Source organism: Colius striatus, chromosome 25 (genome assembly GCF_028858725.1).
Source record: "Colius striatus isolate bColStr4 chromosome 25, bColStr4.1.hap1, whole genome shotgun sequence".
Taxonomy (NCBI): Eukaryota; Metazoa; Chordata; class Aves; order Coliiformes; family Coliidae; genus Colius; species Colius striatus.
Window position 1 is genome coordinate 3,417,877 of NC_084783.1, and position 22,891 is coordinate 3,440,767.

The 22,891-nt window shown below is 49.6% G+C and overlaps 1 protein-coding gene and 1 long non-coding RNA gene across 3 annotated transcripts; one reads left to right on the forward strand and one right to left on the reverse strand.

Annotated features, from left to right (window-relative positions):
- The first annotated feature begins 147 nt into the window (after positions 1-147).
- On the forward strand, positions 148-3,456 carry LOC133627846 (uncharacterized). 2 transcript variants are annotated; one of them, XR_009820420.1, is made up of 4 exons: positions 148-244; positions 2,111-2,290; positions 2,880-3,001; positions 3,136-3,456. It is a non-coding gene; the product is annotated as an uncharacterized LOC133627846 (long non-coding RNA). The 2 variants fall into 2 exon arrangements; XR_009820419.1 differs by lacking the exon at positions 148-244 and adding an exon at positions 719-1,172.
- MAU2 (MAU2 sister chromatid cohesion factor) lies at positions 3,087-22,795 on the reverse strand. Its single transcript, XM_062015177.1, has 19 exons — positions 22,536-22,795; positions 22,415-22,432; positions 22,132-22,197; positions 20,930-21,025; positions 19,280-19,374; positions 18,308-18,335; positions 17,493-17,648; positions 16,853-16,999; positions 16,304-16,394; positions 15,628-15,731; positions 14,723-14,800; positions 14,117-14,182; positions 13,743-13,826; positions 12,987-13,036; positions 12,678-12,755; positions 11,834-11,945; positions 10,663-10,753; positions 8,616-8,743; positions 3,087-7,467 (listed from the first exon to the last, which is right to left on the reverse strand). Exons 1-19 carry the CDS (start codon positions 22,623-22,625, stop codon positions 7,393-7,395), a joined length of 1,653 nt encoding a protein of 550 aa, XP_061871161.1. The 5' UTR covers positions 22,626-22,795; the 3' UTR covers positions 3,087-7,392.
- Positions 22,796-22,891: the final 96 nt, after the last annotated feature.

The following is a 22,891-nucleotide window of genomic DNA, read 5'->3' on the forward strand; positions in this document are numbered from 1 at the left end:
TCGCTCCGCCGCGCCTCCCGCCCGCCTGCGCGGGGCGCTCTGGGTGGGATCCGGGGCTCTTTTTTGGGGTGTTTCGTGGGGTTTTAGGGGGGTGCTTTCGGGGTGGGTTTTGGGGTTGGGTTTTTTTTCCCCTTTTCGAAACCAAAGACGGACGGCTGCGCCCACCAATGAGAAGCCGGGATTGCCCAGCCCGCCAGCCAATCGCCGCCGGAGCCCGCCTTCGGCCCGCCCCCCGTACTAAGCGGTGAGGAAAAGAGGCGGAGCGGAACGATGATTGACGGGGCGCTCGGCCAATGAGCGCCGCGTGGGCGGGGGCACGGTGGCCAATGAGGAGGCGTGTCCAGCGGCGGGCCGGGCTGTGAGGCGCGGGGCTGGGCTGCCCCCCCCATCCCCTCAGCGCCTCACCGCGCCCCGCGGCCGGCACCGCGCACCCCGCACCCGGGCTCCGCGCACCCCGCGGCCGGCTCCGCGCTGAGGCCGGCTGAGGTGATGCGCTGCCCGCGGGGAGGGGCCGGGGCCGCCGGCCGCGCTCAGAGAGGCCCCGCCGCCGGGCCCTTATCCGCCCGCGCAGGCCGGCCTGGGGCCGCAGATAGGGGCCGGCGGCGGGGTCGCTCGCTCCGTGAGGCGGGCGGCGGGGAAGGGAAGGCGAAGCGAGGCGGGCCGCGGCCTCCGCCGGGAGCAGGGCCGGGGCCTCCGCCGGGAGCAGGGCCGCGGCGTCGCGGAGCGGTGCCGGTGGGGCGGGCGCGGAGGGGGGGGCAGGGCCCGCGGCGGCCGTGACTCATCCCCGGCTTCCTCCGCCGATCTGGGTCAGGGGTGCGCGGCCGGTTTCATGCCACCGACCGCACCTCCGAGGGGGCCCCGATAGGATCCTTCCCGGCGGAGGTGGCGAAGGGACGTTAACCCTTGTGCTGCCGGCTGCTCGGGCTCTAGGCGGTGCGGGAATACCGGCACCCACCTGGCCAAGCCGATGCTTGGGAACGGGAACAAAGACATTCACGTGTTAACTTTTCCCCACGAGACTCCCCCAACGACAAAAATACAGCTTCTGAACTGCCAGCTTGCAACCTACCTTCACATAAGCTTCAGGACTTCTTATTCAGCGTTTTTAGACACCTGCAAGTGAGCTGCCTGTTAGAAAAATACCTTGGGGTGAAGCAAGTTTGTAAGCAAGGGTAGGTAAAGTGACAGGAGCTGCATGTTCCTTAACACACCAGCACCAATCTTCCAGCAATTCTTTTCCCCAGACAGCTGATTGCAGGACTGGATGTTACTTGTTTTGAGAGTAAAAGGGTGTTAATGCTTACTCTTTTCATTCCTAAGCAGCAGTCCTGTTGAACCAGGGTAGGGAAGCAAAAGTGGAAGCACAAGAGCAGCAAAACTACAGCCAGAAGCTGGGTCTCATCCCAGCCTCTCCATCCTGCCTGCTCCTGCAGTGGATTCAGCCTTTGGTCAGGACACTTCCAACACACTCAGCTGCTTGGGGCTGTTTTCCACTCTAGATTACAGATTCACCCTTTGTGTTAACAACTTTGTGCTCAATATCCTTTTTAAGGCTGAATGCATGTTTTCTTGTAAGGTGCCTTCCACCCTTTGTGCAGGAGTAACTCAGGGTTAACAGCACAGCTCACAACCAGTCCTTGCTCTGGTTAACAAACTCTGGCCCTTCACAACTCACTGGTTAAGTGACTTTAATCCACACAGGATGGGTGCAGCCCCCCATCAGTGTTTTAAAACAGGTTTAGATGCATTTTCTTACCCACAAGCTAGGTAAAGTGATGTTCAGAAACCTCTTCAGTCACTTCTTGATCTTGTCCTGGTTGGTCAGAGTTTTACCAAGGTGATCTTTGTCATCTACTAAAGCAGCACCCAGTAGCCTCAGCAAACAGCTCAAGCTTTCTTATCTTTCAAACTAAGCATTTACATGGAGTAAGCTCTTAACAGAAGAAAACTTCCAGCCAGTCACTGTGCAGCAAGCTGGAACCTTCATGTTGCTTTGTTGGCTGACAACAAGCCTCTGCACAGTAAAATACAGAGAGGATCTACCCTGGATGTGTCTCAGGATCTATTAGGTAAGTACTAAACTTTTGTACCTCTTGCTGATGTATTTTAGATGTGTTTCACGTGGAGCTTTGCCACGAGGTGCATCATCCACAAGGAGCTGCTTTGGAGGAGAGGCCAGAGCCGGCCCAGACACTGGCTGGATGAGGCAGGATGGAGGGAAGGTGATGACAGCTCCCTTTATGTCAGAGGCAGCTTTTTTTCCTGAAGGAAGGACTTGCACATAACCAGGGTAAGGAGGCTGGGTGGCAGCAGAGCTGCCTCTTCTAATCCACAGAAAGGAAACTGCCATTATGGGTTGAAATGTCCACACTGGGAGTAACTGGTTGGAACTGAGCCTGCTTTACTTGGCCTCTGGGATGAAACTCCAGGGCTGAGCTGAGCAGGCCCCATGATATTTTGGGAAGACTCTGCAGGAAGTTGTACAGTTTTTTTAGTTTCTTCAGAGTTTTACTTGCAGAGAAGTTGATTCTTCAGTTTTCTTCCTGTTTGACTGAAGCTCAAAATGTCAAAGATACTTGACAGAAAATTAGGGGATAAAAGAGGAAAAAAAGCCCAAACCCAATCCCCATTGAACCAGATGCTACTTGTGCAGATCCAGTGTACTCAGCATCCTTTTGCATGACTGCAGTGAAAAACACTTCTGCCTTAGACCAAACCAGAACAATTCCAGGTGTTGGATCAAGCCACAAGCATCTTGTCTTGTCCCAGAGCCCAACCAGGGTTGGAGCCTCTGCAGGGCAGGGTCACAGCCACCCTCCAGGCTCAGGTGAGCAGTCAGGTGGACATTTTCAAGCAGGAAATTCTGGTTCTCATTCCAGGCAGGAGCCCTCAGGCCCAGTGCAGTCATCCCCACGGGGCCCCAGCCCCCCTCTGCAGTGCTCCTTTGGTGCACAAGCCACGAATCTCTGCCCCACAGCCAGAAACAAGACCCGACACCGGGGTAAGTCATCTTCCCCATCACACCGTGTCCTTTGGAGGCAGGAGTGCCTGCAGATCCAACTGAAGCAATTAGTATTCTACAAAACTGCTAGAAGAAGTAAAATTAAACTTTATTTAAAAATTCTTCTAATATAGAAAACGAGAGGAAACAAAAGGCAAAGTGAAATGCCCCCCAGTTCCATCTCATTGCATGAGTTACTGTATTTACAGCTTGAGGAGCACTGCAGAAGGTAACACGTCCTGCTGGGGAGGGAGGGAAGCACTACAGACACAGAACCATACATCCTACAAACCTGACAGAACATTGAAAGGTTCACTGCAGGGAAACAATTAAATACACTTTGCTAAAGACAGACAGTAGAAGAGCACAGAGGGGGTTTATTTCATCCTGATTTCTCCAAGTACAGCCTGAATTAGCGACACGATTTCCACTCACCCCTCAGCATCGGGGTGAGAGCTGCTGGAAACGTGCTGGGGAAAGGGGGCAATGTCTGAAGGCAAATGGGACATTCATTCTTCCTTTCTGAAGAATTTGAGGGGGAAAAAAACCCCAACTGAGTAAAATTAAAGCAGTGACATAACAGTGGGGGGGTACATGGTGCTGGACTCTGGGTGTCCCAGGCAGCACAGCACCTCGAGGCCCTGATGCTTTAGCAATGGCTGGTTTGGCTTTTGGTGGGACAGGGATGGGGGGTGACAAGAGGATAAAGTTTAGGATTTAAGAAAATGAATGTTTTTAATCCCCCAGCCACCAGATTTGATGGAGATTTCCTGTGTGCATGGGCCTTTTCTGCTGTTCTTACTGTAGGAAATGAAACAACACCACAGGTAAACGCTTCCAGGCTGCATTCTCTATACACATATAAGTTTGTACACTATCTACAAAACAGTGATTAGATGCTTCTGTGTAAGTTCTGGCTACTCATTTAAAAATACTAGAGGAAAAAAAAAACTGTACAGTTCTCTAAATTACATCTTTAGAAGAATAAGTTTTCTCTTTTTTTTAGAAGTTCATAAAAGACTTCGTGGTGGTTTCTGTGGACAATTAAAGGGTTGGACAAGAAAGACTTAGAAATCTGTTGTTCAAATGAAGTTAAACAGACCAAGCACTTAACAGAACATTGTTTGTAAACTGTAAACTTCTAGTTTTCTGTTCAACTTTACATGAGCATTGGAAAATGAGGAAGAACTTCAAGGTTGAGGTCCTTGTTTTAATCTCTGCTACATACAAAAGATACTGAAAAGCAAAAACTATTAAATAATTTAATATACAAGTGTAGTTAAAAAGCACTGTACATTGTAACAAATGTACATTGGATTTTTAGAGATAGAAAATCACCCAGTTATTTGCAAATTTACATGATTTTGTTTTGTTTTTTTAAACTCTGTGCTGGGAAGAGGGACTCTGGGAAGGGAGTGGAGCACTGGGCTCCAGCAGGCTGCAGGATGAGAGCAGAGCACGGGCCAAAGTGGCCTGTCCCAGCCAGGGAAATCCCACGTTGCTCCTCCTGAGTTCAGCTCCCACGTTTAGCACGTGGTTCAGGAGTGAGCAGAATGCCTTTCCCTCAAGTGCTTCCTTCCCTCCTCGACAGACAAGAGGAGATTCTCACTACAAAGCTGCCTGGCTTGCACACAAGTACCAAGAGAAGCCAGAGAACTGCCACTGCTGACTGCTGTCCTGCAACATGACCTTCAGCTCTGCAGGGCTCCCAAGACAAGGCCAGGAGATGCAGCTGCCCCAGCAGGCACTGCTGGACACCTCACTTCCTGCCAGAATGCTTTTTCTTCAACTCAGCCCAAACCACAGCTCTCTAGAGTTGGGATTTTTTTACTCTTGCCTTATAGAAGCAGCACTTGTTTGGCCACCATTTAAAGCAGTTTATGACAGTTGTGACTGGGGGATGTCAGCAGTTAAAGAACAGCCTCAGATTGGATGACAACAAAGAGAATACCTGGATCACGAGAATGGGTCTCTAGCAGACTTTGAAGTGCATCTTCTACAGTTACTGCTCATTCCTCAGCTGCCAAGAACAGTGTCAAGGAGATGGCCATTGCATTCAGGGGCTCAAAACCAGGGACTAAGTTCTTGCAACTGAGTGACTTATGGAGGGAAGAGCCAAAGAGAGACACTGCTGCTCATGCACACCCAAAAAAAAAGGGGAGAGGCTTAACCCAGCCCATGGGGTGTCCATATTCCCAAGGTAAGACTGACCTGACCATTCCTGATCAAAACCCACGATGGCTGCTGAGCTGACGGAGCTGTGCTGTCTCAGACCTCCCACCTCCTGTGGCCACAGACCAGGGCTGCCAGGGAGGGGCTGGCATGGGGCAGGCAGCTTCCATGGGAATGCCATGGAGGGAGGGCTGTCAGTTCCACAGCTCAAAGCCTTGGAGGTGACAGGAGACCACGAGGGATGGGTGGCACAGAACAGGATCTCACTGAGTGAGCAGGTGCAGAACAGGCACCATCCCTGTGGGTTCTCCCTGTATTTGCTACCTCCAGATACCCTGTACCCTAACTCACAAACCTCTTTCATATTTGATGAGTTCTAAGGGACACTTTTAACAGCTCAGACTCTTTTCCTTGTAAACCCAGCAATAAGACTCTCTCCCTATACCAATTTTGAGGCCATGTTTTCCCTGGTGGGAGATTTAACAAGGCCTAAAATACACATGGCTTCTGCAAGAGGGAATGTCTGAGAACAGGAGCTAAGTTGGCATTGCACATCCAGGACAGGCAAGATAAAATCCTGTTCTGGTTGTTGGACAAGCATGTCTCCCCTTGATATCATTTAAGGGTAGAATCTGAGGAGTTTGAACTACTCAAAGCCAATGTCTTTGAGCTGCTGTTGAAAAAGCATCATCACTGGGGGTTGGATGAGGTGATCTTCCAACCCAAACCGTTCCATGATTCAAGCCAGATTTCACAGCATTCCTGCCACAGTAAAAGTTCTGAAGCTGTGAGAGGATCAAGTATTTCCTCTAAAATTCTCTCCTCTTCCCTCAGGAAACAGTCTCAGGAAGACCTACACAAGTAATTTTTCTGACAGATTCCTTTCCCTCCCCCTTTTAAGTTGGGAGATAAATATGCAGAGCTAACAAGAGAGAAAAAACAACACTTTTATTCAACCCCATGGACCTCACAGGCTTTTACAGGGTGCTAGGGCAGACTGGCACAGATCATCCCTATAAAGCTGCTGATGCTTCATGGAATTAACAACTCTCACACCGTTTTCTGCACAACAAACTTGGGCCTCATCTCTCCTGAGTTGAGACAGCCACAGAGGCAAATGCAGGCAGAACTGATAGCTGAAGAACTCAAAAGCCCCTCAGAACAGGGAAGTTAATGTAGAAAAGTTTGGAAAGCAAAGGTTTTGCCAAGGGCAAGGCTAGAACTTAGTAACACAAGCCTCTGGCTTATCTTGGCTTTGGGTTTTAACCACCTGGTTTAACTCTGACTTGTAAAAATCATTAAGGCACAGATGCTGCCTTCCTCAGTGAGGCTGCAGTCAAGATGCAAAATGCTCTTTCCCAGTTGCTTGGCCAACACAAGGACAAGAACTTTCCCTCTTCTGTACACAACAAAGTAACAAGAGATGGAGAGAGCTGTGGTTCTGCCTTACCCTGTGTGGGGCCAGACATCAATGCAGGGAGACAGAAGGAAGGACTCTCCCAGGGACAGAGTGGTGGCACATTGTCACACAGCCACGAACATGAGAGGTGGAACCTGCTCTGCTCACCCAGCAGCCACCCTGAGGATGTGACCACTCAGAACTCCCCCATCTCAGCCTACAAACAGCACTGCCAACGACTCACAGACAACGAGAAGGGAAGAATATTGCCCTCAGGAACTCCCATCTACAGCTTTTAGGGCAGCCTACAATCAATTGTGATTGAATCCCATTCATCCCAGGAGTGGAAGGGAGCAGGGAACAACTGGCAGGCATCACACCCCAGGGAAGGGGAAGCATTTAGAATACAACCAGTATTCCAGACTCCTGATTCCTCTCCATTCCCTGGCTTCAGGGTTTCTTTATAAAAGCAGGTAGCTAACAATGTAAGGAACAAATGTCCTTTGGACTAATAAACCTTAATTTCTCAGTGAGAGGAAAGCAGATTAAAACCAGCAGCTATATACACACTAGCTGTATATTCACACACATCATGTAAAAGCAGCTTAAAATGCCCTTCTCACTTCACAAGTCTATGAAATGTACGTTGTCTTTATGCAATCTGTTTCCTACAAGGCCCTCACTAGAAGAGGAATTTGCTGCCTTTTCTTCAAAGAAAAGATTTTTGCATGAATCTTTCTCCTTTTTTTGGCTTTTTTTCCCCCTCCCCCTCCCCTCTTTCTTTTTCAAACACATTGTCCTGATAGTTATGGGTTTGTTTTCACAGGAGGCTGGCCAGGCTGGTGGTGGGTCCATTCTGTGCCTGGAACTGTACAGGAGGTGGTCCATCTGTCCACTGAAAGATAACAAACAGCATCAAAACCCTACAGCTGCTGCCTGGGGAGGGGAGGAAGAGTAGCAAAGGAACTCATCCAGACATTCACTACCTCCAGATAATTAAAGATTGCATCATCAGAAGTTGTGTATCAGGTTTGACTTTTACATGCCTGGAGCTCCAGTCCCTTGATCCCTTCAACAGTACTTCTCTTGCAGCCACTCCACATGCCCATCATTCCAAACCTAGCTGACTCCTGTACTGACTCCTGTGCTGACTCCAAGGTCACTGGAAGCAAGCAAAAATGTTTCCTGCCCTTACAGGCCAAAGTCTGACCATCCAAACGTGGGAAACCAGGACTTGCACAAGCGAGGGACCCAACTTCAGACGTGTCTGAGCCTGTTGTGTACTGCAGCAAGACCTTCCAGAGCAAGCAAAGCCTCTGGCTGGCACTCATGACAAGTATCTTTCCTCTCATGTTAGTCAAAAATCTTGTCAAATGGGCACATTTCTTGTTTCTCAATGCCTTTCCCCCCCAATTTAATCCATGCAATGGCAAGGACAAACAGGGCAGTGGGGAGCTCCAGCCCCTGCCTAGGGGATCTCCCTTGCACAAGTCTCAGGGTCTCTTTTCAAGCAAAGCCAGCAAATAAGTGTCTTCCTATTTTGCCCTTTTTCTTCCCAAAAGGAAATGTTGGGTTAAAAAAAAAGGCATGTCCAGCTCCTCACATCTCCCATGTGGACATCACTATGGAACAGTAAATTAACTCTTGCTGTTGCTAAGCTGCAGTGTAGGAAAAACCTTCTATAGTTTGAAAGCTGTTGAAAATGGTTTGATAGGAAAGATCATCCCTGTCTGAAGGCCCAAGGAAGTTGCACCTTAAGGCATTGGCTGTGCAGACATCAACTGGTGCATCAACTGGGGGTTCTGGTTTATAGGGAGGTTGGAAAAACAACTGAGGAAGGTTAAAAGTAGCAGTAAAAGCTTTATCAGCACACAAAGCAAAGCAAGGCAGGTGGGATCATTAACCACTGCACCTCACACCATGGGATGTTTCTCTCTACAGCAACAATTGTCACCAAAATGAAGTGGCTACCTGCTCCAAATGCCAGTTCAAAAATGTGTAGCCTCCAAAATGCTTCTAAAGTGCCAGAGGAAGCTTCCTTACCGTGATCAGGTTGTGTTCTGGAAGACTGCAGGCTTCGATGTGGTCCTGGAGGAGCTGCTGGGAGAAGTTCTGATGCATCTGCGCTGCCTCGTGGGCGTCCATGGCGTTGCCACAGGCTTTGTTCAGGTCTGAAAGGCAAAAAGCATCGTGTGCTCACCAAGAAACACTGTCTGGACCTGTTTTAACTGACCATCTCTCTCAGCTAAGAGGCATCTTCCCTCTATTTGATGAATGCAATGCACTCAAGTTGCAGTCGTAGCGCTGCTGAAGGAAACTCCTTGAGGAGAAGCGAGGTGAGGAACCTGAAGCCCCTTTTCCAAGAGCACTGGCAGCAAACATTGCAAACTCTGCTGTTATTTCCGTTTCCAACGATTAAAATAACATCAGGGTAGCTCTACAAGGAGGAAGCAAGTTCCGATTTTGGGTTTCCAGCCCCCTCTAGCGGGAGCAGGCGAGGCTCGCAGCTTTCTCGCTGCGGCTCCACGGTTCAGCAGCACACGCAGAGGTCAAGCAACGTATTTCTTTGTGTGCCTCCTTGCTCTTAGGGGAGTGCAGATGCTGCTTTGCATACACTGAAAGGTGGTGCAGGCGTCTTGTTTCCTGGGAGGGTTACTCACAGCTTCGTATCATAGAATCACAGCATGGAGGGGGTTGGAAGGGACCTTTAGAGCTCATCCAGCCCAAGCCCCTGCAGAAGCAGCTCCCACCTAGATCAGGTCACACAGCAACGTGTCCAGGTTGGGTCTTGAAGAGCTCCAGAGAAGGAGCCTCCACACCCTCCCTGGGCAGCCTGGGCCAGGGCTCCCTCACATCAACAGTCAAATAGTTTCTCCTGGGTCAATATTGATGAGCTCCCCTCTCAGTCTCCTCTTCTCCAGACTGAACAGCCCCAGGTCCCACAGCCTTTCCTCACAAGGAAGATGCTCCAGTCCCCTCAGCATCTTGGTGGCCCTGCACTGGCCTCTCCCCAGCAGCTCCCTGTCCCTCTGGAGCTGGGGAGCCCAGAACTGGCCACAGGTTTCACACTGGCCACAAGCATCACACAACTTGAGCTATAAATTACAAGCAGCACAGTCTGGCAGTGCCTGGAACCTCCTCTCCATGGCCACATGGTTGTGTTTTGTTATCCCTCATCAAGCACCTTCCCCTCAAGAACAAGTAATTAGTTCTAGAGAGGAAACTGTTAGGAAAAACACCAAAGCAGAAGGGAAACTGCCTCTTGGTGCTCCCCAGTTCGTGGATTCGACCGGAGGCAGCTGCAGCTGAACACAGGGGTGACGTTTCATCTGCTGCAGGTTCCCTGTGGTGCTATCAGCATGTTTTGTACATGAACCACCACTTGGAAATTAATAAGGAAAGTTATTTCAATTGCCTGGAAGTGCTTTTGTAGCAAAGGCAAGAGCAAAGCAGAAAATAAGCTCAGGGCAGAGCACTATGGTTACAGCAAACGTGACAGTTCAGCAGAGAATGGAGCTGCAGGGTGAGCTCTGGGAAAAGAAGGTGGAGGTGCTGCTTTATTTCCTAGTGAGAGCAAATCAATGGCAGCATTAATGTTGATGGCCTGCCAAGAAGCTAGTCAATATTTGAACAAAGCATCCTGGGGCCCCTGTAAGTCAGATTAAACAATATTTATGTATGAAGGGATATAATAGCCTCATATTTATTAAAGCCCATACACAGCAGAGCCTGAGTGAAACTTAATCAAACCTTTCCTACAACTGCAGTGAAAGCAAAGCAGATGCCACAGGGGCATGAGGCAGAGCCTTTCCCCCCCAAGGAGGAAGAAACTCAGTCCCATAGCCCACTGCAGCCCCACAGCCTCTTCTCTCCTTAGGAATCTTACAGCCCTCTCTAACACCCAGCTGGAATATCCCCCACCAGCTCCAGAGCTGCAGATCAACCCCTGGAGGAAGCACCCTGCCTTTCCAGGGCTATTCTGTAAAGCCAGGCAGTCAGACATCAGCACCCAGCCCCACATGCAATCCCCAGGGAGCTGCAATGGGCTCTTTGCCACTTTCTTTAAGTACAAAGCCTTTTCCTGACTTACCTCTCAACAGAGCCGAGGACCAGAGCTGCACAGACATATCTGGTATCTTGCTTGCAAGCTGCATGGCTGGTACTACCATATTATTACTTTCCTGGTGAAAAGCAGATATCAAAATAAAATGGCTGCTTATTTCCACCCCCTCCTTTGCAAACACACACAGATATCTTCACTTTGTGATGAAAAAACTTCTCTGCTTCAATTGTTGTAGCTCACAAGTGGGAGTGCTTCATGGGACACTATCCTAAAGTTGAGGAGTTTTGCTCTAGGATGGGAATTGGTGGGTCTGTGTTAGGCAAGGTAACAGAAACATTCCATGTAACCAGGCACAGGGGGAGAATTCATAGAATCACAGCATGGTGGGGGTTGGAAGGGACCTCAGAGCTCATCCAGCCCAACCCCCCTGCCAAAGCAGCTCCCACCTAGATCAGGTCACACAGGAACGTGTCCAGGTTGGGTCTTGAAGCCCTCCAAGGAAGGAGCCTCCACACCCTCTCTGGGCAGCCTGGGCCAGGGCTCCCTCACTCAAACACTGAAATAGCTTTTCCTTATGCTTCAATGGAACTTCTTGTGCTCCAGCTCCATCCCATCACCCCTTGTCCTGGCACTGGGTACAACAGAAACAAGTGCTGCCCCAACCTCCTGCACCCACCAGTGAGATATTGGTCAATATTAATGAGCTCTCCCCTCAGTCTCCTCTTCTCCAGACTGAACAGCCCCAGGTCCCACAGCCTTTCCTCAGAAGGAAGATGCTCCAGTCCCCTCAGCATCTTGGTGTCCCTGCACTGGCCTCTCCCCAGCAGTTCCCTGTCCCTCTGGAGCTGGGGAGCCCAGAACTGGCCACAGGACTCCAGATGAGGCCTCAGCAGGGCAGAGCAGAGGGGTGGAAGTAGAAGAGGGGAATGATGTTATTTGTCCTTTTTATTCAGCTCCCCTTTTTTTTTGCCAGTGATTTCAGGCATTATAGCATCACACCCTTCTAGATGAGCCCTCAAACAGCACAACTTTGTTCAAGTGTTACCAAACATGCAAACTACAGCTGCAGAATTGTCCAAGTCAACACTCTGCTGACTTTTAGTGAGACACCAATAAACAAACCATACAATTCAGGTGAATTTTACACAAACCCAAGTCAAGAATTGACAGTGGAGCACCAGAGGCAGTGAGGGCTTACCCTGTGATTCCCTAACACGTAGAATATGTGACCCAGGAGAACGAGGGAACACGCTGTTAATCGATTCAAATCTTCTGCGTTGGACATTTTCAGTGTCTCTCGCAAAAATCGTCTGGCAAAAGAGAACCCAGAGCTAAACCAAAGCATTTCCAAGCCTCTGCTTCCCCTCCAGTATGTAAGAAACATCATTAAGAACTGAATTCATGCAACTGGCAAATATTAGCACTTGGGAATAAGTTGTGTGCTGCAGGTGACCTTAAACAAAGGCCTTAATTCCCAAACCTGCCCTTCCTTTAGTGACTGCACCAGAAACCCTCCCTGGAGAAGCTTTTGTTCCAGGTGTGCTGTTGTTAACACTCAGAATTGAAGAGATCTAAACCAAACAGCTTTCAGGTATACCTTCCCCCCTCAAGTGAAACAGGTGGTTGACTAAACCCCCAAGGAGAAGTGCTACAGCAGGTTTGAAAGCAAAGCCTCAGGGTTTTCATTTTCATCTTAAAAAGCTTGATTTAGTGTTGCTTTTCAACCCCTTCCCAAGTGCACCCACTGATCACAGAGGGTGGAAGGGCTGGAAGGGACCTGGAAAGCTCATCCAGTGCAACCCCCCTGCCAGAGCAGCACCACCTAGAGCAGGGCACACAGGGACTCATCCAGCTGGGTTTGGGATGTCCCCAGAGAAGGAGCCTCCACAGCCCATCTGGGCAGCCCCTGCCAGTGCTCCCTCACCTCAGCAGGGAAGAAATCCCTCCTCGTGTTTCTTTGGAACCTCTTCTGTTCCAGCTTACACCCATTGCCCCTTGTCCTATCACTGAGAAGAGCCTGGCTCCATCCTCCTCATACTCACTTGGCCTCGTTGTATCTTCCTTGGAAGAAGGAAAAGAGACCTCGGATGTAGAAAGCTGCTGCTCGGAGACAGTGGGAGCTACAGAGAAAGCAAAGCATTGAGATCCAGGCACTGCACAGTGACCCCATGTGTTACAGAGCTTTCTGGGGATCTGCCTAAGAATCACACTGCCAAACAAAGAATTAGACACTGAGTGTCATAACTTTTGCCTTGAAAGGAAGTTGTTTTGGTTCCCTTTGAAAGAAGCCTGTTACAGATCCAGTGTCACCACCACTGAAAGCAATGGAGAGAAGTTTCCTGGTTACTCACCTCACAGGAAAATTGTGGTCTGGGTTTATCCTTTCCAACAAGCTGTAAAGCTACAAAGTGGGAGAGGAAAAGAAACACAATCAGCATTTCTCACAAAGAGAGGCTCAGAGCACTGACAGCAAGTGTTGCTGGAGAGGATGCACATCAAACCTAAACACCACCAACATGCTGGAGGTCACTTGCACTGGTTAAGTCACAGCACAGCTGTTCAGTCTCCTCTTCTCCAGACTGAACAGCCCCAGGTGCCTCAGCCTTTCCTCAGAAGGAAGATGCTCCAGTCCCCTCAGCATCTTGGTGGCCCTGCACTGGTCTCTCTCCAGCAGTTCCCTGTCCCTCTGGAGCTGGGGAGCCCAGAAATGGACACAGGACTCCAGGTGAGGCCTCCCCAGGGCAGAGCAGAGGGGCAGCAGAACCTCCCTTGACCTGCTGCCCACACTCTTCTTAATGCATCCCAGAATGCCATTGGCTTCTTGGCCAGTGAACGAGTCAAGATGAGAGTTCACCACACACTTGATGTTGGGCAGCCTGCCCTCAGTGCTGTACAGAACAATCCAGAACACTCTGGCTCTGCTGGTTTGTGGCCAGGCCAGCTGATGCCACTGGTTAAAGGACTCTGCCCTGCTGAAGGAGCTGCCTGGCTGCAAGACAATGCATCCCTTTGCAAAAATGCACAACAAAAGCATAGTCCAAGCACAGTAACTGTTTTCTCTCCAACAAAGTTGCAGCTTTTAGGCTGAGAGACAGAAAGCAGCTTACCTCTTGATGTCTGTTGCCTTCCCTGATGTACACACTGGCTAAGTTTGTCACAATAAATGCCCACAGTTCTTGATGTGTAGTGAGCTAAAACACACAAGATGCCAACAGCACAGTCAAATACTTCAGCATCTAACCCAGCATTTGCTCACCCCATGTAAACCACAGATGTGGTGTCTGTTTTTTTGCTATGAGCAAATCCTCCTGACCTGAACTATGATCAGCAGGAAAACAAAAATGAACTAGTTTAAGCAATAGAGATGATCTCCAGATCTCCTTTCCAGCCTCAGCTGTTCAGTGACCCACATACCAACTCCAACAAGCCCATTCCCCACAGTGAACATCCATAGGAAGTAAGTTTGGGAAGAAGATCTTACCCTGAGTGCTGTGGTGAATTGTGCTTCTGCATTATCCATGCAGTTCACAGAAATGCAGTAAAGCCCCTGGAGAAGACACAGTATTTCTCAGGGAATAAAAGGTGAGAACACAGAGAGACACCCACAAACCCACAGAAAGCTCAGGCTATCAGCAGGAAAAACTGTAATGAGGTGAGTTTCTCATGGCTCTGGGAAATAACAAGCAATTTCTACACAAAGTCCTTCAAAACAGTGTGTGCCTGTAAAAAACAGCCCCTTATCTAAGAAAAGCCTCTTAATTTCTTATCAGACTCAAACAGCAATGGTAAAAAAACCCTTCCCCTCCTCACCCAGCTCCCACAACATCCCACTTCAGACACACACAGCACCGACCCTGCGTGTTCGCCTGGGCACCAGCCACCACACCCCACTGACTCTAGTGAGGGATTTGAGCCTTTGACAGGCTCCAGTAGCACAAGGTGCAAATCCCCTCAGCAGGGCTGGCAACAAGTAAGGCAGACCCTCATTTCCCAACAGGAGATCTTGCTGTCTGCCTCCCCAGGTGCTCAGCAGGGACTGGGGAGTGCCACAGGGTCAGACATTTAACTGCTCATCAGAGACACTTACTAACAGAGTGTGCAGCTGGGCAGCATGATTAGAAAACAGCCTGGGAGACTGCTGGCAGAGCTGACAGACTTGTGAAATCTGTTAGAAAAAAGGGAATATTTTAAGGTACTTCTCCTCTCTGTTCCATTCCAAGCTCTAAATCCATCTCCTTGCATCATGCATGTCATTCAGTACAGTTCAGTGATTGGTTCCAGAAGCCCGAGTCATGCTCTCAGGTAAAGGCAGAGGCTGTGCTTGCCTCCAGCCAAGGCACACACTGCTCCAACACACCCACCTCCCACGCAGACACACTCCCAAACTGGTTTGGATTGATTTGTTTTGCAGCAGCTCCACCATATGGTGGCACCACCTGCAAATCCAGTCACAGATCTCTTTCTGAGACACTCAGAACTAGGAGTTGGCAAGCACCAGGGGAACTGGAACCAAAATCTTCCACAGGGTAACATGCTTGTGATGAGTTTTATGAGTCAGAATCAAGGATTACTCTTTTAGGAGGCTAAATTTCCCCCCACCTCCCCAAGTACATTCATGACAGCAGAGGTTGAGATGATACAGCAGCATGTCCTATAAAGAAGGGATGGATGAACAGCATTTAGAAGTGACTAGGAGGATGATTCTTTCCTGCATTAAATAACACTGTCCCCTCTCTTCCTTCCCCTCAGCTATGGAAGAGGAGGAAAGGACAGGAAACCTTAACAACTGAGAAATACTTGGACAAGTCAGGAACTCTGAGAGGAAAAGTCAAGAGCCCCTTTGTCCTGAATCTGAGGGAAAGGGAAGAGTCAGACTGGAACACACCATCAGGAGGTTGTCAGCTGATGTCACCCAAAACTCAAACTCTCCTGTTTTAAAAGCACTCCCTGCACCAATCCACAGCCAGAGAAAGGATGAAAGCCCATTTTTACCTCCTGCAACGCTGTGGCTTTGTGTCCCGTGACAAGCCGGCACATGATGATGTGTTCCAACAAAATAACTTGGAATGATGACAAGATGGGGCTGCAATCCAACACTGAGGAGGGAAAAGCAATTCAGTAAGTCAAGTTAAGAGACTATTAAACCCCCTGGCCACTCAGCCTGCCCTGCACTGAGCCACCTTCCTCAACTGCAGCTGGTTCAGCAAGGATTCAACACAAAACAATTGCTCTGTGGAAATCTGGAGCAATGGTTTTGGAGGGACCAGCTGGAGTCAAGAGTGCCCAGCTCCTCTTCCTTAAACCCAACAAAACATCCCCACTAAACCCACAATGCCTGAACTGTCAGGAGGAGGAGTCTGAACACAAGTTAAGGACCAGCTCCTGGGGAACACTTGCTCATTTTAGAGGACCAGAAGCCTGGAAAACCATCAGCAATTATTTCCAGACCCGTTCACTGAGTCACACCAAAACCCCACCAAAGTGGATTTCTGTATTCAAACCATCCAGCTTTAAAACAGAGCAAAGTTCTTAGATGCAGCACAGACTGACTGGCAGGCCACAGCAGTGAGCTAAGTAAGGCTGCTGTGGTTTTGGGGTTTTATCATGTGAATTACCAACAAGTAATGGAATCCTGCAGCATCAGCTAAATAATAATCCTTGCCCTTACTTTTTAGCTTCTCTAGCTGCATGAGTGCTTTGTCTGTGTACTTCTGAGCCTTCTCCAGGTATCCTGCTTGCATGGAATGCATCACTGTCACCTGTCAGAAAACACAGGAAAGATTAGCAAAACAACTTATCTTTACCAAGAGGAAAGGTCTTGGAGTTCACACAACTCCTCAGCCACCAGCTTTTCACACTCAGTTTTGACATCACCCAGCAGCATAATCACAGTCAAGAAGCAGAGCAACCAGTCTCAGGAATCTGAAGTCAAGATTGCTGCTCTGTTGGTATAATGAAGCCTGCTTCATACAAGTTAATTTGATTCTATTTGGCTTGGATATTAATAAAGTTACACTTCTGTTTCCAGGTTTCTTGCACAGTCTCTTCAAACACTGACATCACTGAAAGCAACAGTCTCACAGATGCTGTGGCAGAACTCAACTGCCAGTGTAACATATCAGCAGCATATGGTCTGCAGAACTGATCACTGCTGCAATTTTTAACCAGTTCCTCATCAATTAGCATTCTACAGGAAGTAAAAAGAAGAGCTTCTCACCAAGTAGACCAGCACACACATGTGTTCCTTGGGCAGCCAGTGAAAGAGATCAGCGGGGTTGCTGGGCAGAATCTCGTCGTCGTGCAGTGTGGATATGGTCTGGATGCACTGCTGAAGCTGTTTCAGGCATGGCTTCACACTTTTCACCTGTGGAAGAAGATGCTCATCAGACACTTCTGCTACAGCCCAGATGCTTGTACATGTATTTAGGTGGGGAAACTTGCCAGGCAATAAATAACCCCCACGTTCAGGAAATGAGTTGGTGGCTAAATCACATCCCTAGCACGACATGATGAGGAGTACTTCAAGCCTGTTCCAGGATTAACAACAACCAGCCCTTCATGTTTGTGTGTACAGAGACACTCAAAATGATGGTTAAAATTACACACAAAGCCTGTCACCTCCACCAACACTACATGGGAGTGGCTGTAAGTGTGAACCTTTCCCCTGGTAAGAAGGAACAAACGGCATTTCTTCACTCCTCATTCCACTGTCACCAAACCCATCAAAGTCAAGTTTAACAAAAAAACAGGTGCAGAAGAAACCAAATCCTCACAAATCACCTCAGTGTCACTTCTGAGGCAGCACTTTCTCCTCAGTTGTCATGTGGGAGCTGCAAAGCAGCACAAGCCACACGTACCTGCCCGGCATCCAGGTAGTGCGTGACCTGCAGGACGAGGAAGAACACGCGCAGAGACTCCTTCTGGATGGGGTTCCCTTGCCAGTTTTCAACTATCTGCCCACACAGGGTGAGGAGGGGATGCACCTCCTGCAGCTTTCGTTCCATTAGAAGGAGCTACAAGTGAAAAGAAACAAGATTTCTTCTTTTAAACACAAGAGCAGAGCCCCAGCTACACTGATCTACTTGCAACAACAACAGACTCACAGGCACCTTGTGCAAGAGCATCAGCCTTTTCACAGGACCAGAGCTTTCACCCCTCCATACAAGGGCTGCAGGGACAATTTGCAGTTATCCCTTTCCCTTCCAGAAAATGCTTTGTCATCATGAATGGAGGGGGAAGAAAAAAGGCAAACCTCTTCACAAGGATTCCCCAAGAGTGCTGAAGGTTTAAGGCTTCTGCAGGGACTGGATGAGCTCTAAAGGTCCCTTCCAACCCCCACCTGTGATCCCAGGTATATTTTAGTACTGTACTTGCTCATATGAACTAATCAGAACAGATAAAGCAGAGATAAACACACAAGCTACCCCAAACCAAAAAGCTTATGGTCAGGAAGGGAGCTGCTGGAGTCACCGTCCCTGGAGGGGTTTCAGAGCTGGGTGGGTGTTGCACTGAGGGCAATGGGCTGGTGGGTGATGGGGCTGGGACAGAGGCTGCACCCCATGAGCTGAAAGGGCTCTGCCAGCTTATTCAGTGATTTTAAGTTACACTGGACTGCTCTGTAATTTGCACTGAACAGGGAAATAGTTGATTTCAAAACAATCACCCAACTTACCATGCCCTTGCTTAGCAGGAACAGCGCTCTGCAAGGAAACAGAAAGAGATCATGCTCAAACACAGAAGTTCCTCAACCACACCTGTACAGCAAACCCAAAGAACAAAGCAAAGTCTGGTATAGTCCCTAAGAGAAGAGACAAAAGAGCATGAAGGAACCTGGCACAGAAAGGGAACAGTTCAATCACAGCCTCAGGAATGGAAATGTCAGTTCCCAGGTTTGTACCCAAGCTTTGGTCAGTTCCAGCGACAGTTTCTGAAGCCAAACCCCAGGTCACTGGGACAAACTTCTGCTGCTCATGACAATAAACTTATCTCATTGTGAAAAATAACTCTCCAGAGTCTTAATGGCATTAGTGGCTTCAATAGGAAAAGGAAAAGAGCTGGAGCAACTCTGGAACACTCAGAAACTCTGATCAGGGCACTGGAGCATCTTCCTTGTGAGGAAAGGCTGTGGGACCTGGGGCTGTTCAGTCTGGAGAAGAGGAGACTGAGGGGGGAGCTCATTAATATCGACCAATATCTCACTGGTGGGTGTCAGGAGGTTGGGGCAGCACTTGTTTCTGTTGTACCCAGTGACAAGGCAAGGGGTGATGGAAAGGAACTGGAACACAAATAGTTCCATTGAAGCATAAGGAGAAACTATTTGACTGCTGAGGTGAGGGAGCCCTGGCCCAGGCTGCCCAGGGAGGGTGTGGAGGCTCCTTCTCAGGAGGTTCCCAAACCCATTTAGACATGTTCCTGTGTGACCTGATCTAGCTGGAAGCTGCTTTAGCTGGGGGTTGCACTGGATGATCTCTAAAGATCCCTCCCAGCCCCCACCATGCTGTGATTGTGTGATTCTATGAAACACAGGTTTGCTTTTAGAACCCACACAGCAATCTCTCAATAAACCAGAACAGCTCTAAACAAAAAGCAGAGGGAAATAATGTTCTGAGTGAAAAGGGGGAAAAAAAGAGTGCAGAGAACTCACCTGGTGTACTCTGACCCCACCACCCGAGCGTATTCTGCTCCAACTCCCAGAAGGTCACATGCAGATACCAAATCTTTTTCAAGTGTATGTAGTTGCTGAAATGAAAGAAGAGCCCTGAGAGAGTGGCATTTGCCTTGGGAACCTAAGCAGGGATTTTCAATAAGACTCCTGTGCTTTCCACATGAGCAGCACTGACCTGGCAGCTCCCTGGACACACCATCTGATTTTAGGCACATTTTCCAGCAACATCTGGTATTCTCCAGAAAAACTGAAGCTTGTAATGTTTCAAAGGAAGTGTCTCAGCACAGTTTGACATCACACAAAGCTGTTTGTAACTCACAAAGATCACATGCAGACCAGCTCCCAACAGCTCCAAGGTAACAGTGGACTGTTACATCGGAATAACTGGACACCAGAGGGTGTTTTCCAGCAAGAGAAGCAGAGAAAGGCTGGAAGCTATGGTTCAGGTAACAGGGGGAGGACAATGCTCCTGCCAGAACTCCTCTCACTCCCTCCTGCACACACCAACTTTTGTACCTTCTCTAAACTCAGGTAGAAAGCCACAGCTGTAGAAGAGCAAAGCACCAAGGACATGAGAGGCTCAAGCCAGAATGGAAATGCCACACAGAAGAGAAAGCAGCAAAGAATGTCAAGCTTTGAGGAAGGATCCTTTCACAGGGAGGCACTGAGAAAAACGTTTAAGCTTCTTCTGAGTACTCAGGCATTAACTCATTGCAAAGTAAACATTTGTCCTTTAATCACTGGGAAGGAAAGGCTCCCCACAGCTCCCTGCTCACAAACTGCACACAGGAGCTTAGCAAGTCCTTCTAAAGGAAGCTGGTCTGCTTGTTTAAGCTCATCAGGAAGGGGAAAAAGACAAGTACAGGTGACCATTAAGACAGTCTTCAAAGATCAATTTGCTTCCTAACTAACCTTCCTCTGTCACAAGGTACCTGTAAAGGGCAATTCATTCCCTCAACTCACACCCCTCAGGCTCTTCATGAGCAGAGAAAAGGCATCACTTGGAAAGACAAGGGGAGCTGTTCCACAAGAATCTGCTCTTCCCACTGCTCAGTTAACTTCCTGGACAAGCTCCCACACAACACACCAAATCACTGAGGAAAACCAGCACTTTTAGAGTAACTGAGGTAAAGACTGTAAGAAACATTAAACAACACCAGCTCCAACATGGGCCAGTTCATTCCTAAAAGCAAAGACAGTCTGCTCTGTGCAGCTGAAGCCAAACACAGAGCACAATCAAGAACAGCAAGAGTAACATTGCTTGGAGGCTTCTCCACCAGCTGCTTTTCCCACCCCAGTTCTGTGTTAATTAGCTTAAGGGTGGTCAACTCCAATTCCAGCAGACTTTCAGAGAACATCTGCCCCTCCTGCAAGCCACAAGCTCATTTCATTTTGCTGTTAGAGCCCATGATCCTTGCTGTTTTCTTTCCCAGCTGCCTTCAGCAGCTAAGGAGTGGGCCTTGACATGTAGTCTACCATTGTATACTCCACAGCCACAACTTTGTCTCTCCATTAGTAGCAGGGAGGGGAAAAGCAGCCAGGCTCTAAGAAGAGCACAGATATTAACTAGCCATTTGTTTCCAGTCATGGCAGTGCAGTAACATGGTTATCAACAGATAAATTACTTACTGCAAGTTGAAAAAGCAACCGACAGTGCCAGTAGGGAGTCTGCTGGGAGATCTGGATGGCTTTACGTAACAGAGGCTTTGCTGTATCCACCGAGTTCTGAAACACAAACAGGCACCCTCACCAACAGGAGAAACCCCCCCCCCAGGCTCCTGGGGCTTCTCTCACTGACAGCAACAACTTTTCAAGTAGTTATGTCCTGTGTTGGTCCCCCAGTTAAAGTCTCACAGGCCAGGAACGTGAAAAGCAACAAGTGTTTTAACACAACTGAGCTGCTTTGGCCACCACACACTTCTCCCCTGCAAGTGAGAGAAAGGCAAGCATTTGTTTTAGAGAAACTTAAGGCTTTTCTGGAGGAAAAGAATAAAAGTAGCCCATGAGCACAACAAAAGCCTGAGAAAAAACACCTGCTTCCCTTCCTCCCCCACCAAAGGAGCCTGTCTTTGAGTAAGTGACAGCTTAAGAAATAGTTTGGCCAAGTAAACTTCATTTCCTGGGGACCTGCATTGCAGTTCACACAATCACAGAGTGCTAAGGGTTGGAAGGGACCTGGAAAGCTCATCCAGTGCAGCCCCCCTGCCAGAGCAGCAGCACCTAGAGCAGGGCACACAGGGACTCATCCAGCTGGGTTGGGATGTCCCCAGAGAAGGAGCCTCCACAGCCCATCTGGGCAGCCCCTGCCAGTGCTCCCTCACCTCAACAGGGAACAAATTCCTCCTGGTGTTCCTCTGGAACCTCTTCTGTTCCAGCTTGTCCCTGTTGCCCCTTGTCCTGTCATTGGCCATCCCTGGGCACAGCCTGGCTCCAGCCTCCTCACATCCACCCTTGATGCATTTGTAACCATCAATGAGGTCACCCCCTCAGTCTCTTCCCCAAGCTGCAGAGCCCCAGCTCCCTCAGCCTTTCCTCACAAGGGAGATGCTCCACTCCATCATCTCTGTGGCCCTGCACTGAACTCTCTCCAGCAGCTCCCTGTCCTTCTGCACACAACTGGACACAATATCCCAGATGTGGTCTCCCAACAAGACAGAAAGCCTTTCAGTCCTACACTTTACTGCTCCATGTTTACACTGCAACTGACCTCTAAACACTTCATAAATCCTGTTACTAAGAGCAATACCCCAAGACCAAAGACACTCCAATTAAATGCAGCCCTGCAGCCCCAGGACAACTGACAACTTCTGAAGCAGTCTCAGTGCACTCACCTCCTGACAATACAGCTCGGACAGAAGGCTGGCTGCCTCAAACTTTACATCCTCAAACTGGGGGATCTAGCAGCATCAGAGTCAAGTAAATATCAAACACCATCTGGAAAACAGCCACATCCCGACGTTCCAACCCCCTTAACAGAACATATGCATTAGGAAAGCAGCCCTCAACCACGGAGCATGATGAAAACTAGCAGGTAAAGCCCCATCCCCAGGGCCAGGCCCTGCCTGTGGAGGTGTTTGCCTGCAGAGGTGGGGTGGCCCGGCAGGAAAAGGATACTTGCTGGGATATCAACCACTGCAAGAGAAGACAGCGGGTTAGTCGGCAACCACCACAGGCCTGCCCTGCGGCTAGGGCCCCCCAGCCCAACCCAGCCACCCCCCTCCGCCCCGCGGCTCACCGCCTTCTCCAGGTGCCCGCGGGCCTGGTCGCCGTTGCGGGTGTGGTGGTAGAGGACGGAGCCGAGCTGGAGGTGCGTTCGGGCCTCCATGCGCGCCGGGGGCTTGCGGGGCAGCACGGCCTGCAGGCAGTGCACGCACAGCCGCACCTTGGGCGGGCTGGACGTGCGGAAGTGCTCGGCCAGGCCCAGCAGCGCCAGGTACCACGACTCACCCCCGGCCGCGCCGCCGCCCGACCCCGACCCCGGCGCGGGCCCAGCGCCGCCTCCGCCGCCTCCTCCTCCTCCACCACCACCTCCACCGCCGCCGCCGCCGCCTCCTCCGGCGGCCCCCGCGCCGCCGCCTCCGCCGCCGCCCG